The sequence below is a fragment of the Larimichthys crocea genome, chromosome XIII (genome assembly GCF_000972845.2).
Source record: "Larimichthys crocea isolate SSNF chromosome XIII, L_crocea_2.0, whole genome shotgun sequence".
NCBI classification, from domain to species: Eukaryota; Metazoa; Chordata; class Actinopteri; family Sciaenidae; genus Larimichthys; species Larimichthys crocea.
Genome location: NC_040023.1, coordinates 24535597 through 24552836, shown reverse-complemented (window position 1 = coordinate 24552836; position 17240 = coordinate 24535597). Strand labels below are relative to the sequence as shown.

Here is a 17240-nt window from a genome sequence, read left to right as displayed (position 1 = left end):
TTGCAGCATTAAATATAAACCATAAGCCTTAAATGTAAAACCATTTATCACGAGTCCACCGTTTTTACACGTTCTTACCTTCAGGTGTGTAGCTCGCTTAAAGGCTTTGTTACAGACGTTGCAGACGTGACAGCGGTCCTTGCCATGAGCTTGTCTGCAGTGGCGTCGCAGCGTGTTAGCATTCTGGAAGACCTGATTACAGTAGTAACACTGGTTCCGATTATCAGCCTCCGTGTGGCCATCCTTCCCAACTTTATGGCCGTCATCAGTAATCTGGATCGAAGAATAGTCACATGTTTCCAATTACGCAACTAGACAAGCATCGTAAAAACGTGAAAGTCGAAAATGTAGACATCTTGCGGTAAATATTTCCTAAATAATTCAAGGAAGTTTTTGAAATTGATAAATGTGTTTTTCTTGATAACGTACGGATCAATGGTGGAGACGTTTCTACACACATGGTGATACATTTGACATAGGCGTTCAGTTTTTAATACTCAAAAGACAGCTTGAATGATCCTTTAAATATAACTGTACCATGTCCAGTATTTGATCCTAGTATAATGTTTAAATTGTATTAAAACGTCTTGTTTGAGTTGCTTATTTGAGCTTGAATAAAATATTCAAGTCTGACTTCTCTGGGAAGGTGCACCCGACCCGTCTGATGATGACGTTGAATTTCATTGCTGTATAAACCATGTGAATCTTGAATCTTAAATAGCATGCTACATATACAAACAAACACACTCACGTTGTAGCCATTATCGGCTGCTCCGTTTGTGGATTGGGGATGGTGGCTGACCAGTATGACCTGCTGTCCTGAGCCGGCTGGCTGTCCTGATAGAGTGGAGTCATTCAGCACTGCAGGAAATGTCTGACCCTGGAGACCAAAAGATACTCTGATGATATCAATCTCCATAATCACACACTAAATGACACTAATGAGTCTTGAGAAATACCTCTTGACTTGATCTAAATGTGAGTTTGTGTAGACTGTTGAAGTGCGTTTCTTCTTACCTGTGTATTAAGGTTCAGCGTGACGCCATCCAGCATACCCTGAGCATCTGTCAGTGTCAGTGTGACGCTGTTATCACCGGTCACGCCTCCTGGTGACATCACTAGGCTCTGGGATGCAACAGTATGTGACAGGGTGGTGCTCGGCGGCAGGCTGGAGACTGACAGGTGAGAGATCGCACATTAGGAAGAAGCTGTTACTGAGTTACTGCAATTTTACCACATTGATCATCAGCCTTACTGTCTATTGGTTACTCTTCTGCTGCTGTATTAGAGCAGTTATTAGTGATTTATTGTGAAACAGACCTAGATGGATCCATTAGAGGGAGTAATGAACCAAGAAGGAGCTACTGTAATTAGATTAGAAGCTGTAGGCAGCAACTTGGTAGCAAGTAACTAACTTTACTGTAACCTACTGTTTTGTGGAAAACTAACTTGCAACATGTGCAGTGCAAAAAAATATTGTAAGACTGTTTGGCGTGCATTGTAAACTGTTTTGTTGTATTTCTGACAAAGTAGCTACTCGAGGGGTGTTTGCTTCCCTCAGAATTCTGGGATCCGTAGTGTTAATCTGCACTTGCTGCTAGCACCAGGTGTTACACATATGAACTTAAGAATTAATTTAACTGCCGGTAGTTAATGGATTTTTGATTGTTCTTATATTAACTAATTGACCTAAGAATTGCAATTTAATGTTTCAACTATAATTTTTTTTCTTCCTTAAACAAAAGCGCCTCTGAAACACCATTCGGATGATTATTTGACATTAAAACTCTCCATTCAAAGCCTTTCACTAATAGAACTAATAAAATCATTCTCAGAATGAAGGATGGTTGATTCATTTGTTTAATAAAATCCTCCCATGCTGCACTGGAATGGTTTCTATGGTTACAGGCCTTAACGTGAGTTGAACTTTAGACCAGTGGCTGCAGCACATGAATTGATGTGATGACCCAAAAAATGTGTACCTGTATTTCATGAAGTGACAGATCAATTTGTTTTGGCTTACCAGTTTGGAACCTCCATTATATTAGCAGTGAATAACACAAGCTTATATTTGATTTTAATAAAAAGGCCAATCTGGGTCCTGTTCAGTGAATCAGTCAAAGCGCAGGCTGAACCATATTTACATACAGAGTGAAAGGAATGCTTCAATCTAATCAATAAAAGCGGAGATGCTCTCAGTGTCTCTGTGAAGCAGTGGGAATGTTTTCCACTTGAGCTGAAAGAGGACAATAATGAAGAGCGAGAGATGAGACTGGAAATTTGATTAAGCTTCTGTGTGACAAGCAAACCAGTCAACAGAACAATCAGGAAGCCATCTCTGAGAAAACAAATCAGATTTGCTTACTTCACAGCACACAAGCCCTTTACTTTCTTACCATGGATTGGTCTGCTCCTAATCATTAATTGGCAATAATTCACATGTGGAGTTTTTTAAACTTTGGGTTTAACATATTTTTGTGCACTTCTGAAAGCAAAAACACAACAGCAAAACCTCAAGGAACAGATTAAACAGTGCGTTTGTCTGCTCTAAACTTCTAACGCTAGCATAAACAGTGAACTAGTTTACTATTAACAGCACATTAGTAACCTAGCATTGTTTCCAAAGTTGCTGAGTTTATAATTTATGAGGCCAACACATGTATATTGAAGAGCCTTTAGCAGGGTTCTTAATTAAAAACAGCAGAAAACATTAAAGAGCTAGGGACTAGTGAAAACTGATAGCAGACACAATCATTTCAGGTGACAAACTATACAGTAAGAAGCTGGAAATACAAAGCCTGCCTTTGTTTCCTTTACTGTATTAAATAAAATTCAAAAATTCAAAAAACCAAACTGAATTTCGATTGGTAAATCTATATAATAGCATATGTGGTGTGTGAGAATGGAAAGGTTTGACATGCGAAGCAGAAACTATGCCGGACGGGGTTAGTCTGTTTGAAGTGCCAGAGCAGTATTCACTAGACAATATCCCATTTTACTCACTCACTTTTCAAGTTTTACATTTTTTCTGGCGGAAGTACACAAGGGCAGGCTTGAATCATGAAAGCTATTTGAGCTTCTCACTCACACACACTCACTCACACACACACACACACACACACACACACACACACACACACACACACACACACACACACACACACACAATAACACTTTGATGACTACACAGTTGGGGCACACACCTTAGAATGCCATTTCATGAAAAGGGCATTGATCAAGAGACTGTCTGAGCCTCTCCATTACTGTTTTATCCCGGGATCTATCATTGCCGCTCAAGGCAACGGAAGCTCTTTTTGAACCATTAAAGGGTGAGTTGAAGTCACTCCCATGTGGTGGCATTCATGCTCCCTCTTGCACTGGCTAAGCATACACTCATTCTCCTGTCATGTATGCTTTTGTATTTCAGGTTGCTACAGATTACTGTTGTTCATATCTGAAGGACAGAAAGAGCTTTGTGTTCAATCGCNATCCTGAAAACGATCAGGGGTGCCCAAACTTTTTCATACCACTGTATATAGACAGAGCCCAATCCTTCTGCCAGTGTGATTTATTGCTTGTTGTTGAAACCAGCAAGAGGTTAGACTTGACCTATGCAGTGTCTCATTCTTTATTTTTTTAACAATGGTAATAGCTTACAGCAGGACAGACAAGGACCCCCCACTTAGTGTTGGTGCCCATTCCATCAAATGGGTGGCAATCTAATCAGTTCTGCTCAAGTAGGTTACTGTGAAGATATTCGCTCAATTGCCAGCTGTGTATCTCCCACTATTGGCTTCAAGAGGTGTTTGAGTCAAGTGAGTGGTGCAGGGTCACTAACGATGGCTTGATGCAGGTCGAACATGAGTGCATTAGTAAGACTTACAAGAACAAAGCCGACTAAAACAAAGTGTTTAGTTACTTTGAAGCCATGAATCCATGGGAGGACTTTTTATTTTGTTAGACAGGAGACAACCAAATATCAAATCAGAATAACAAAAACAATAAAGCTTATCATTAAATATCTTGTCTTTGTATTGTGTTTAATTGAATGTAAGCCAAAAAGGATTTGCAAATCCTTTCATCTCCAGCACCTGCTGTTTGACAGTAAAATTGGTCATGCTAATTTGGATCTCGCTGTGGCATAATGACTTCATGCTAAGCGCATCAAAGATGAGATCCCCACAGAGTGAGCAGAGTTCATTCAATTTTTGCTGTATTACTCAAGAGCACTTCTGCAAGTCATAATGGATGCTTCAGGGACTGAACATGTTTTTAATATTCTGTGTAACTTTTTTCTTTTTAGAGAGAAGATATTCTAGTCACACCTATACACAATACACAAAAACACATCATTACTGACCTGTTATTCCAGTGTTGGCGGGGCTCTGAGGTAGGAGGTGGTCATTGGTGATAGTCAGCGTCGCGCTGGTGGGCTGACTATTGAGTGGTGATGCCAGCCTGATGCTGCCGTTCATCTCGGCACCATTAGGGTTGCTATGCTGGGCGAGCAGATCCTGACCTGCAGAAGTATGGAGGAAAGCAGGTTGTAGTCCAGAATCTAAGAAAAATGTATAGATATTTATCGGTTAAGTATACACAATTTGTCTAAAAAAGACCTAGAAAATGACACCAGACATTTGACTTGGAACCTCCGGTTCTGGGAATTGAAGTCAATGCGGAAGTGCTAAAAACGGCTGCTTGAGACAGGCTGCAGAAGTGAGTCAATCACTAAAGATCCTATATTAAAATGTCCAACTTTACAGCAGAAATAAACATGTTTACAGCCTGGTACAAAAAACTCTTTAGCTAATTCAGGGTTTATGCAGGAATCCTGAGGTTAAATTGAATACCATTTACAGTAATACCTTTGTAATAATACCTTCTAAATATTTTTTAAAACCTCAACACAACTTGCCTCTAGTCATATAGCAAAAACAGAATGGATAAATGGGAGGCCACGTGTACTGTTACTGTCAATCCCTTAGTTATTTACATATAGTCATTTAGCTGACACTTTTATCCGAAGCGACTTTCAGAGAAGATGCGATGGCTGCAGTGGAAATTTAACTGGTGGTAGGACTCGGTTGGAGCGGTGTACTGGGCATACTTATTAATGGCTGCTCTCCCATCAAGTTGTCAAGTCAACTGAACACTGCAGATAGATCCAACTACATGATTTGAGTTACGCTACTTGACATCTGCTGAAGAAATGACACAATGCCTAAGAGTTCAGCACCACTCCACACATGTTCTCTAATGAAGACATTAAGTGTACTTGACCAACAGTGTTTTACAGGAGGATGCTTGTGAACAGCTGTTCTACTGACACTTTTCTTTTTGGTCTTTTCAATGTCATTTTCAGTCAATGAAATCAAACTTTTTTGTGCAAAGCTCGTTTCAAGAACGATGTACAGAACTCTTCAGTATTCAGTGATGTTGTGCCGTGATACTAACCACAAACTTCTTGAGAATCATTACAAAGTTTCAGGGCGTTCCCGTAACCATGGTAACTCACAGTACAGGAGAAGAGGGAGCGACGCTGAATGCCGTTTTTATACGATAATGTCTGGACAGAGTGGAGTCGTAGTTTTACACATGAAGCAACAACAGGAGACTCTCTGTAAAGGTTAGTCAACGTGAGAACTCGTCTGACACAAACAAACAACTCAATCCTGAGTCTACTGCTGTGCGCTATGGAAAATCAGTCTATCTAATAAATTCTGGCGAAGAGAAATAGCTCTGGTTCTTGAACCAGTTCCAGGATTCAACAACATTCAACAACAAATCTTTTCTTATTAGAAATAAAGCTGCCGACGAACTAAACTGTGACAGAAAGCCCAGGTAGTTTCCAGAGGAAATAATCTGACTGCTCCAGTCATGCAAGCAGAAAATGATCTATCTTGACTCAAAGGGGCTCAGAAATACAGTAGTGACACAGCCACAACTTACCTCTACACTGTGGATACAACATAATGTGTTTTCCCAGCTGATCTATGACCAGCTGGGGGCTGAAGGCTTTGAGTTGGAGACGATGCAGGTAAAAAAAAAAAGGTTTGTGAAGATGACGCATCACCTTTACCACTCTGAGGCTTAATTTTGATTTGTGCAGCGGCTTCCAAATGAAAGAAAGGGCTGTGAGATATTGCATTTTTTTCTCTGCCTGTAAACATGTTTCGCCCGAGTGAGGAAATCAATAAATGTGTTACAGATCCTTAGGGGAATTTTTATTTCATGTTTTTGTTTGTTATTGACAGTTTGTGGAAAGACAAGGATAGATGTATGTAGCTGTGTTTTTTGTTTTTTTTTTGATGGAGCTACATTGTATTGGTCTGTACCTGATATGGTGAGGGTGATCTCCTGAGGATTTCCTGCTGCAGCGCTGGAACACGAAGCTGAGGCGAGAGCTTGAGTCAGGCTGGGATTGTTGATGGTGAGTGTGATCTCCTGGCCGCTGGTGCTTCCAGTTATCAACCCAGCGCTGCTCATGACATGGCTTAGGTCCTGAGAACCTGTAGAATACACAGGAAAGCATAAATCAGTTACAGTTCTGACATGAAGCCAAAGTCTGGACAATACCGAATTTTACCATTAGGTGTCATATCGGACTCAGACGCTCCAGAGTTTTCCACACCATGTTCCTTTAAATGTTTATTAACCTTACGATAACATATTTTACAGACTAGTTAGCAACTTACTGTGTTACCGGTTTGAGGTCGTACACCAGATCAGATCGGCAAAACAAAAAACTAAACTGACCCTAGTCTGAAAAGTAATTTTCTAACCTGTGGCATCCTGCTCGGAGAGGCCAGCCATTGTGACCTGACCAGGTGTGATGGTGGAGGGCTGCAGGGCCAGGCTGGTCAGTGGGTGGATGACGACATTGGCGGACACCGACGGGTCTGTGGTGGACATGAGCTGACCTCCAGAGTGTGAAACGAGGCCTGTGTCAACAGTCAGGGGCTGTGAGAGGAGGCCGCCTTGTTGTAAAGTCTGCTGGAGGAGGGCAGGATCAATCTGGAAGAGAAAGTACTACTTCAGATGAAAGAGGAAGGGTGATATGGAGGAGGAAGAGGAGAATGACACTTGTAGAAATGCACGGGGAAAACAGCTGCAGTGGAGATGATTGCTTTTAGAGAAAAGTTTTAGGATTTCCGAGGAAAAACTTTATGATACTTTTTGACAACATACAAAGTACATACAAGATCAAAGTTAGTTCAGCCTACGTACTTTCACTGAAGCTCCTTATACAACATAGATCCTATGTTGTTGAGGTGACTTAACAACCTCCAGATTGTAGGTTGTACATGTGGATGGAGAACATACAGATAGATTCAAGCTTTATTAAACTGCTTCTGATCTCAGATTTTGACTCATAACGCAGCTTAAAGGAATAGTTATCAATACATTGCTAGCTTAAAATATCTGTTCATGTCCAAATAAATCTATAGATTAAAAAGTGTTGTAGTGTGTGGCTACTCTTTTTTTAGCTGAAATTCATTTAGACCCATACATTGTGCTAGAAAGAAAATGAAGCACTAGACTAGACTATATCTAATCCGTCATAGCATGTGGTGTATGACGTTTCTGACAATATATTTGAGAACAAGAACAAATTTGAATTTATTATGTATTTATATAAATTTGAAAAGTTAATCATAAACAAACTGAATAGATATGAACCCCAGTATGCAGATCTGATGCGTTAAATACTAAATCATACTCATTTATTACTTTTACAGCTGGCTGAACAAAACTCATAATCGGCCCTCCTTATAAAAAGCTCTACTGACTTGTTCTAGTGATCTTGTGGGATTTATAGGAATTTCTCTTCCACTAGACTGCTCATTTGATTTAGTGCACATACGCCTGCTAGTCACGTTATGATAAAAACACTCAATCTGCCACTGTAGATCGCTAGAGGCCCCAAAGAAATCTCATTAGCCAATACGGTACCAATATGGCAAAGCAGCTGCACTAAAAAGGCATAATTCATTAATAATAGTTGTTGAAATGCTCATACCCACATCATTAACGTACAATTAGAGGATACATTTGCACTGAACAACTGAAAACAAACAAACTTTCATCTCTTGGTTACAAACAAATGTAATTATAAGGCGATGTTGACAGGGTGGTGCTGTGTTTATAGTTGTGTAGATGAAATGTGCAAGCAAAATGCCCTTCATTAAGAACTACTCCAACAAAAATAAAACTGATAATACAAAAACTCATTCAACAACAATTTTGCACAAACTAATCTGTAATTAATTGAGACGAATTAGACGATATGATAAATCAGCCCAAGAATAATTACGGAGTCTAGTCGTTCAATCGTCCTCGACACAATTAAATAAAGAAAATATAAGACATAATGTTTTGTGATTGAAGAGCATCCTTTAAAAGAAGTTTAGCATTTCAAAGGAACGCAAACAGATATGCAATTAATTAGAGACCATAGTAAGATTAATTTGTCAAGATGTATCCACTGAATATTAATTCAGACTCAAAACTTTGTGACTTATAAACTCTGTCTTCATAAATATTATAAAAAAAACATTGAATTGAACATTAAATAAACCATTTTACAATGTTTAACAGAATATAGAATGTCTATATTACGAGAAGCTAATAAAATGGTTATATTATGCCATTATATAGTATACGTCTCCTGGCTCGCAAGCTCATAAGTAGAACTGCAACAAACAATGGTTCTGATTCAACATATTAATATTATTTTAAGTTGGTAGATTTTTGTCAAAGATGGTATAAACTCTTTTGAAGTTTGGGTGATAGAAGAAACCCATGAAAAAAGAGATTACTCTCTTAACTGCTCCCTCAAAACGATTTTATACCCAACAATGACAAGAGCACAAGCTCAATTTTGTCGAGAAACTCTGCAACAAATCGTTTACTAAAGATTTTGATTCACGACCAACAGAAAAGGCAAGGAAGACACACACACAAGATAATAACACAAGATTCAGTTGGCGGTGTGGGTAACCTGTAGTGTGATGTTGTTGATGTTGTTGATGTTGCTGGTGTCGATGCCAGAGATTTGGACGTTGGGGCACACCAGGTTGGCAGACGTCAGTTGCAGATGGATGCCGTCCAGTGACGTCAGACCATCTGGGAGGGACACAGTCAGATCTCCTGCAGATACAGCACATACAGATTTGAGATGTTTCTATTAATACTCAACTGATTTAGTATTGAACAATTAATGAACCTTCCAGGAAGCAGAAAAATTTCCAGTGCCAAGATGTGTTTACAAACTCAGCCCCATGCCAGAAACTGACTGACTGCCAGGAGTAGACGGGCAGGTTATGACAGTTAAGCAAAACAAAAATGTAGTACTTAGTACTTTTATGGTACCAGACAAGCATGACCCGGGAGGCAGATACATATTACATCGCATGTCAAAGGCCAGCTGTGAGGGCATGGCATACAGCCCATTATATCCACTGTTATGCTTCTGAACAACAAAAGCGCCCTGACTCGTTCTGCTAGTACAAGAAAATCCCTAAAGTAAGGGTAGTGAATATCCCATGAATATGTGCCACTGAAAGACAGTACTGGAAATCTGGCAATGTTCTGTTTTTTTCCCAGATGATCAAAGGAGAGAGGTTTTTGACAAAGTGCAGTGAACTATGGACATCACTCAAAAATACAGAAAACAGAGGGCATATAAAAAAAAAAAAGACCAGATGTCCAGAAAACATTTTTTGGCCACCTTCCCCAACTGTCACGCGACAGGAAACTGCGAGGGGAAAGTAATTTCATGGCTGCAGACAACATATTTATTTCAGATTAATTGTAGTGTTGAGGAGAATGTATGTGCATAGAGCTGAATCCAGAAATCACAGCTGCTACAAACACCCACATAAAGCATTTTGATAGCACCATAAATCCAATAAGCTTGTTTATAAATCTGTTTCAAATTAGACAGTTTTGGGGAAGAGCTATTCATTAGCTCTGTGAAGAAATCTGAACATAAAACTACCTTCAAACACACAGCTCAAAATGTCACATAAAAGGGTTAGTTGTTGTTGAATAGGAATTCTGAAAATCCTCTTTCCATGTCAAGCCTTGGCATCATTTCCTTTACCAATTTCATACTACAGCTGTGTCAAAGTGAAGTGTGAAAGCCTGTTACAGAAAAGCAATATTTCTTTCTGTGACACCTGGATGGTTTATGAGATGGTCGTAAGTGAATGTTTGGAGGTTCTTTGGAGGATTTTGGGATGATGAAAAAGCAGATTTGTGTTGAGATAGTATCCTGTGATTGGAGGAAAAGGCGGTAAAACAAGAGGTGGCTTGTGGTGATAAACCAGCTTCTTCCTCCAGCGAATGGGTCTCATCTAGCACTGCAAAGAAATTCATCTCGTCTCGAGTAACGGCGTTGATGCTGCCAATTGATTGAAAAAAAGACTGACACTGGAAATGATGATCCCTGCAGCTTTCAGTTACACGCACAAACTCGAGTGCATTAATCATCGGTCTGTTCCGATCAGTCAAAGTGCCAACTGCCAATAAAATGTGTTGTTGGTGGGTCATACATAACCCAGTGAAGTAACTCTCCGGGATAATAAAATTCTGAGTCTTGGGTCATTTCATCCTCTTGAAATTATGCTTGTTGACCGTAATACACTATAACAGACTCTAATTGTCCCCTCAGTATGGCGCTCTACACCACAAAGTAAAATATGCAAATGTTCTTATCTTCTACCACTCTGCACAATCGATTACAAGCTATTTTTTTTCTCTGTGTATGTATGAGTGTATGTGTATTGAACCATCCCACAATTCCTACCTGACATGGAGGCAGGCAAGATGGCCTGTCCCACCAGCCCTTGCTGCAGCAGATTCTGGTCAAATTGCCCTGTCAGGACTTGATTGGCTGGGAGGTAAATGTTGGGATCAGAGTTAGACGTTTGTAGCAGACCCACAGGTTGAAGAGCTTCTGAAGCTGCTGACTGCTGTCCCTGGCCCGCTGCCACAGATTGCCCAGTCCCTGGGTCTTGACTTGCTTGACCTGTGGCTGAGGCAGACCGCTTGGATTTGTTCCTGTCGCTGCTCGGCCGGAAGTGGCACTGGATGTGGGTTTTGCGGTGGCCTGAAGTTCTGAAGCGGAGTTCACAGAAGGGACATTTGAATGGCTTGGAGCCAGTGTGGAGGCGCATGTGCACCTTTAAGCTGCCCTTTGTAGAGAAGGAGGTGTTGCACATGTGACAGCTGAACAGTTTCTGACCTGCAGAGACACGACGGAGACTGTTAAAGACACGAGTCATGTTTAGCTAACCGCACCCATCACAACTCCTGCCTATGGCAACTTTTGTCTCTTTGTGTCACGATCGCAGAAGTCCTCTGTGTCCTTTGTGAATTATAAATCTGTCAAGATAGCAGTGATGGACCTGTCTGATGGAACAGCTTTGAATGAAAGCCCAAAGAGTCTGCAATCAAGTAAGGACGTCTGAATGTCTTATTTATCTAATCTTATCTTATTTCACTCTTTCTTCTTCAACAAGGTTTCAATAACACATGCAAAGTTAAAAAAACACATTCTGATAACTTCCTGTTAAAGAAATACTTGGAGCTAGTTTGTTCTTGTTTTTTGTATGTTTTAAACATGTTAGCTTAGCTTAGCATAAACACTGGAAACAGCTAAAAGAAAAAGAAAAGCCCTACTAGTACCACTAAAGCTCTCTTAACAACATTCTGTATGTTGCTTATTTTACTGTGAACATAACATATAATTTCCCATAACCCCCCATAAAGCCACAACATGTCGTTTTTAAACTTAAACAAACACTTGTTCCCTTTGGGCAGAGCCAGGCTAGCTGTTTCCCTTTGTTTCCAGTCTTTATGCTAAGCTAAGCTAACCTGCCGCTGGTGGCAGCGTTACATTTATAGTATAAACACGGTGACGGCATTGATCTTCTGATCTTAGTCAAGAAAGCATCTTTTCCAAAATATAATCTTTTCTGATTTGGGGATGAAATGTCCTGTCTTGTTTTAAGTATTCTTTAAATACAATAAAGTTACAGAGATTCCACAACCATTTGTACTTATTCTTATAACAAACTGTAGTGATGACTCTAACCTGTGTGCGTCTTCACATGGCAGTCCAGGGTAGATTTCACCGTAAAGCTCTTCCCGCATGCATCGCACTTGTAAGGTCTCTCCCCTGTATGGATCCGAATGTGCCTAGACATTGAAGCAGATGGATAAAGAGACTTTTGATGGGAAAGTGAGCGCAACTTTATCTTTATGCTTTATTATATAAAGCATACAGCCATACCAGTGTTTAATGGTTATTACCCATGAGCACTCCTCCATTTCATGCCTTTCATGCCTTTTCCAATGTTGTTGTTACATGTTACATGTTGTTACATTTGGCTCACTGATGAGTATTTGAGTTATTTACAGAAGAAATGTTAGAGCTCAGTTAAAAGTCAAGTCAACAACAAGGACCAGCTTTTAGATCATTTATTTCTACCACTAAAATTATCTCTTGAATCAAACTGTTTTATCATTCAAAAATGTTTTCTGATAGTTCTAAAATTATAACTGAGAAACGTAACCTCGTGCATTTCTGCACCTTTTACCTTTAATTAGGAACTCTGGCAAATAACTGCCTCTGTAAATTGCACAGAATGATCTACTAACCCATGTTTTTCTACCATTAAGTGTGTTTTATTTATATGGGTACAGTACTGCAATAAAATGTACCCTCTAAAAAGAAATGCAAATTACAGTGAGCATTAGCAGAGAGAAAGATTATACTAAGTGTCTGCATTGAAGAGAGATTATAGGATTTGGCTGCCTCGTTACATAAGACAAAATCCAAGAGAAAAAAAAAACTCAGTTCATACGGCAGAAAAAGATGACAACACTTCTCCTCGAAATCTCAAGTCCACTTCTACCATATGCTGTAGTAATGATTAGACTTGAAAGGCAGTTCCAGTATTTTTCAACCTGTTCTGACAATTTGTCAAGTAGTATTCCAAATAAATAAACTTTCACACACACGCTGTAATTTGTAATTTGTCTGTGGGGGTGTGATAGGTGTGATATATACCTGACAAGGTCACTGGGCTTCTTGAAGCTTTTTGGGCAGAAATTGCAGCAGTTGGCAAACTTGGGTTCTGTTTCCAGTTCCACCGCCTTGTCTTTGATCTCGCTGATTCGATCCCTCTCGGCCGCTGACTGGGCAAGGATCCGCTCCGACACCGAGGCCTCCTCCCCGGGATCCTTCGCCAACTCGGCCGCCTGCTCTTCGGTGAAAGTGATGATTTCCAAGCCCCTCCTCTTTGATGTCTTTTGCTCTCCTTCGTCTTCGTCTTCCTCCTCCTCCTCTTCCTCGACATCTTGACTCTCCAGTCCTATAACTGTGAGAATTTAGGGTCTATTATCACTGTGTGGCTTTCAGTTACACTTCATGCTAAGCAGCTCAAACTGAGGCAAAGATTTACAACTTGGGTAAAGATTTACACAAACAGTAGAAAATCAGCTTGATAATTATTTAGAACAGTAATGTAGAAACAACAACTTAAAAAAAAAAAGTAATTTAAAAAAAGACAAAAATCAATCTTTTGCATGCTGACTCTACATTTCCTTTTAAAATCCTTTTCACATTCCTGTATGAAACATCTGAATGAGTATAAGCCGTCCTCACTTTGTTCCTCCACGGCATGCTCCTTCTTCATATGCTTTTTACACAGCAGGCTAGTCCTGAAGCTCTCATCACACATGGAGCATTTGAAAGACTTGATGTGGATAATCATGTGCCGGTTCAGACTGCCATTGGTTGTGAATGAGGCGTCGCAAACATTACACTTGAAGGGCTTCACTCCTGTCAGGGAGAGATGAGAAAGGCAGGGTTTCACAGGAAATGTTAGACGTCAAACTTTTTTCAGTGATTTCACTTTTAAAGAGTGCATTGCACTTAAAAAACAGAAGATAGAACTGGATAACTTTCCTTAACTTTTCATACACTGCTTATTTAAAGTCCTTAAAAAAGAAACGTTAATGTTCAAGCTTTGCCTGTGGCTACTTTTAATTCTTTAAGTACTTATTTAACCTCTCCCACTCTGTTTGGATGCAGACATCTGTGGCCGACATTATTACATCCAATGGTACCAACCATGCCATGCTTGCTTATCAGGAAAGGAGGCTGAGTAATGCTCCGAATTTTGGCAAAAATTTGGCAGCGTAAAATGTCCATGCTTTTAACATCTCACCTCAAGATGGCTTTTATGAGTAACCATGAGTCTGACCATCACAGACATGTCCTCTTTATGCAAATCCCATGCAGCTGTGCACAATTAAACCATTAGGTTTTTGCATGCATTATAAATGGGTTATTTTCATGTATTTATTTTCATATTGCTGCATACTGGGGTGCTTAAACAGTATTAGAATTGTGTAATATTAAATGTGGTATGAATGGAAAGGTGAGACTGGGTTTGATGAGCCCCGTTGCATTCATGTGTGATGATGTTAATCTCAATTAGTAGCCATCTCATCGTAGTGAGACCATTTTTGAAACCTCTTGACCGCACTGTATAAGACCTATTGTGACCTCTAGGATAATCAAAGCCTCATAAAACTGTACATTCACAAGCTAGAGAACTATAGCATTTAGAGGATGGATGGATTATTATAGGGAGGGAAGAAGTTACATTTTGTTCCTTTCTAATCTTCAGGAGGAAGACTTGTTTTCAATACATTTACTGTAGTTACTTTGTAAAACCTTCATTTAAATCATTTTCCCTTTAATGGTATAACCATAAGTATTTCCCTTTTTCTACTTATTCATTTACCTTAAGATTGGACAGCACAGTGGGAAGAGACGGTGTAACAGTGCCTTCAAGTATCATCAAGTTTCTTTTAAAACTTTTTCATTTGTAATCGGTGTATGAATGGAATGCGCGGCCAGGCTTCAGGAGATAAGGCAATACAATTTATAGTAATTTAATCATTTAAATATTCCATTTAAATACAATGGTATGACATATTCAAAATTGAATATGATGTATTCAATAGCATTCGTGATCTTTGAAGGCTTTTAATTTGCTGAATCTAATTAATTTAGGAAGACGTGGAGATTTCTCAGTACGTGGGATAAAGTGAGCTCACCTGTGTGCGTATTGAGGTGGGACTTGAGCACTCCAGCTGATACAAAGGCTCGTCCACAGAGAGGACATCTGTATGGTTTCTCCCCAGTGTGGGAGCGCACGTGCTGCTTCAGATGGCTCGACTTTTTGAAGCCCTTGTTACACCAATTGCACCTGAAAAGGGAATAAAAAATAAATAAATAAAAGCCTGCTGTTTAGAGTACCACTCTGAAGATGCCAAATTTAATGATGAAATTAAAGACCTGAGCAGTTAACTAGTCTGTACGCTTTGGGTCAATGAGGGGCATTGTTGAAAGCTCCAAAAAACGTAATGAGGCAACCCAATCCAACTTCTTTGTAGTTTACTTTTAATCCCAAATCTCTCATGCTACCCATCTGTTCAGCAGCTTCCAACTTTTCTATGAAGGATTCATGATAAACACCACCGAAACCCAAGTGACGTGATGTAATGACTCAGTAAAAATGATAAGCCTTTTGCTGTGTGTCCACAGTCCCCAAAGCAGCTGCTAGGTGGAAAAAAGGTTTTGTTTGTTGCATGGGTAGGTATGAGCATGTGTTAAATATGCTGTGTGATGTCTGGAAACAGTGAATACACCTTGACTTGTATCCATGTCGAAGGAAAAAAGGAAAAAAATAAATAAATAAATCGTAGTTTTGGCCGAAGCTTTGGTGTGTGATTCAGCACTGTTTTCATTCAACTTGATGACCAAATTAGAAACCAGACTCTCCTCAATAAGTAACACTCCTGTGTGTGTGTGTGTGTGTGTGTGGGTGTGTGTGCGTGTGTGCGTGTGTGCGTGTGTGTTTCCTTTCTGTTAACATGAACTTTCAATGACAAAGTTTCTGCAGGGTAAGAAACCAGCTCCATATTTACCATCTATCTTCACTAGACCTGCACAAATATTAAAGCTGGTGTCAGGGATGAAAACATTACACGTGTGAGAATGATAAAAAATTTTTTTTTTGCTGTTCCTCTCCAAGGTTCCCTCTTGTCAGAGCAGTACATTGCTAGCAGGGAACTGTCCAATTAGGGCTGATGCATCGAATGTAAGATTATTTATTTCATCCTAGTCAAATCTCCTGAATTAAATTTAAAATAAATTTGTAAAAAGATCAACTTGACTCTTTCTCTGACCAGCCTTGTACAATAGTGTGCAATATGTTTAAAAAATGTTTTGGTAGGTCTGACATACACACAGAAATGATTAAAGGACTGTATTTGAGGAGATGCATCAGTTACATGGACAAACATGACTCTCTGGGGCATGTGTCTAAATGCTCTTGCTTTATCTTGGTACGCGTTTGGAATGAAAGACGCTGATAACAAAGGCAGGTAAAGTTATTAAAGGCAAAGTCGTTGTGGCTGCTGTAAACAATGCCTTGTATTTCCCCAGGCTCAGTCTTTATGATGGTGCTGCTATGAGACTGTTTAGATATTATAGAGCAGAAATACACAATGCAATCACTCCAATGAGGGGAAAATAAAAACCAGCAAACCGGTAAACAAGAAGGAAATGACTCAGCAAAATAATATGAAAACATCCGTAAATCAGTAAATCATTATCTAAACTTCTTGAAGTCTCAGTATTTAGGTTCTGTGACCAGAGATGTTAAAATGACTGATTCTGCATCAAAATTATAGTTCACAAATGTTGATTGTAAAATTGTACATCTATGTCATTGTGTTGCAATTTCTTGTACTGAATTGTGGGTGAACATTAGGCTACGGTTACATTATGTTGGCATAGAAGGTGGAGGGAGTTCAATAGTGAGTGATAAAAATATGCAACCAGTAGCTTGACCACAAAATGGCAAGAGAAAAGACAAAGAAGAAAGTGTTCAGAGGAAATGGTCGCTGCTGCACTGGGGCCCATCTGGTGTGAGCCAGAGTGGAGCGGTGCAATCAACCTAAATGGTGAAATAAATAGACAGAACTCTCCTGAGTTACCTGGAGTTTGCCAAACTGCTCTCAAAGTAGTCAAAGAGAGCAAAAAAGATTTTCTGGTGATGAAACTAAAATCTAACGCTGACTTGAGTGCCAAAGACGTTAGTGAAAAACAGGCACTTTTCATCGCATGGTTAATACCGTGCTAGCTGTTACTA

The 17240-nt window shown here is 39.6% G+C and overlaps 1 protein-coding gene across 2 annotated transcripts in view; it reads right to left on the bottom strand.

Annotated features, from left to right (window-relative positions):
• The window catches only part of znf236 (zinc finger protein 236), a 52218-nt gene that overhangs the window by 9752 nt on the left and 25226 nt on the right, over positions 1-17240 (bottom strand). The window contains exons 18-29 of one of the 2 annotated variants that reach the window (XM_019264926.2): positions 15139-15290; positions 13676-13852; positions 13079-13388; positions 12101-12204; positions 10811-11248; positions 9002-9150; positions 6783-7014; positions 6336-6509; positions 4361-4558; positions 1018-1175; positions 752-880; positions 79-273 (exon numbers count right to left, since the gene is read on the bottom strand). In XM_019264926.2, the coding sequence (XP_019120471.1) occupies positions 79-273; positions 752-880; positions 1018-1175; positions 4361-4558; positions 6336-6509; positions 6783-7014; positions 9002-9150; positions 10811-11248; positions 12101-12204; positions 13079-13388; positions 13676-13852; positions 15139-15290 (2416 nt within the window). The remainder of the gene's footprint in view (positions 1-78; positions 274-751; positions 881-1017; positions 1176-4360; positions 4559-6335; positions 6510-6782; positions 7015-9001; positions 9151-10810; positions 11249-12100; positions 12205-13078; positions 13389-13675; positions 13853-15138; positions 15291-17240) is intronic. The other variant, XM_019264927.2, reaches the window with a different exon arrangement.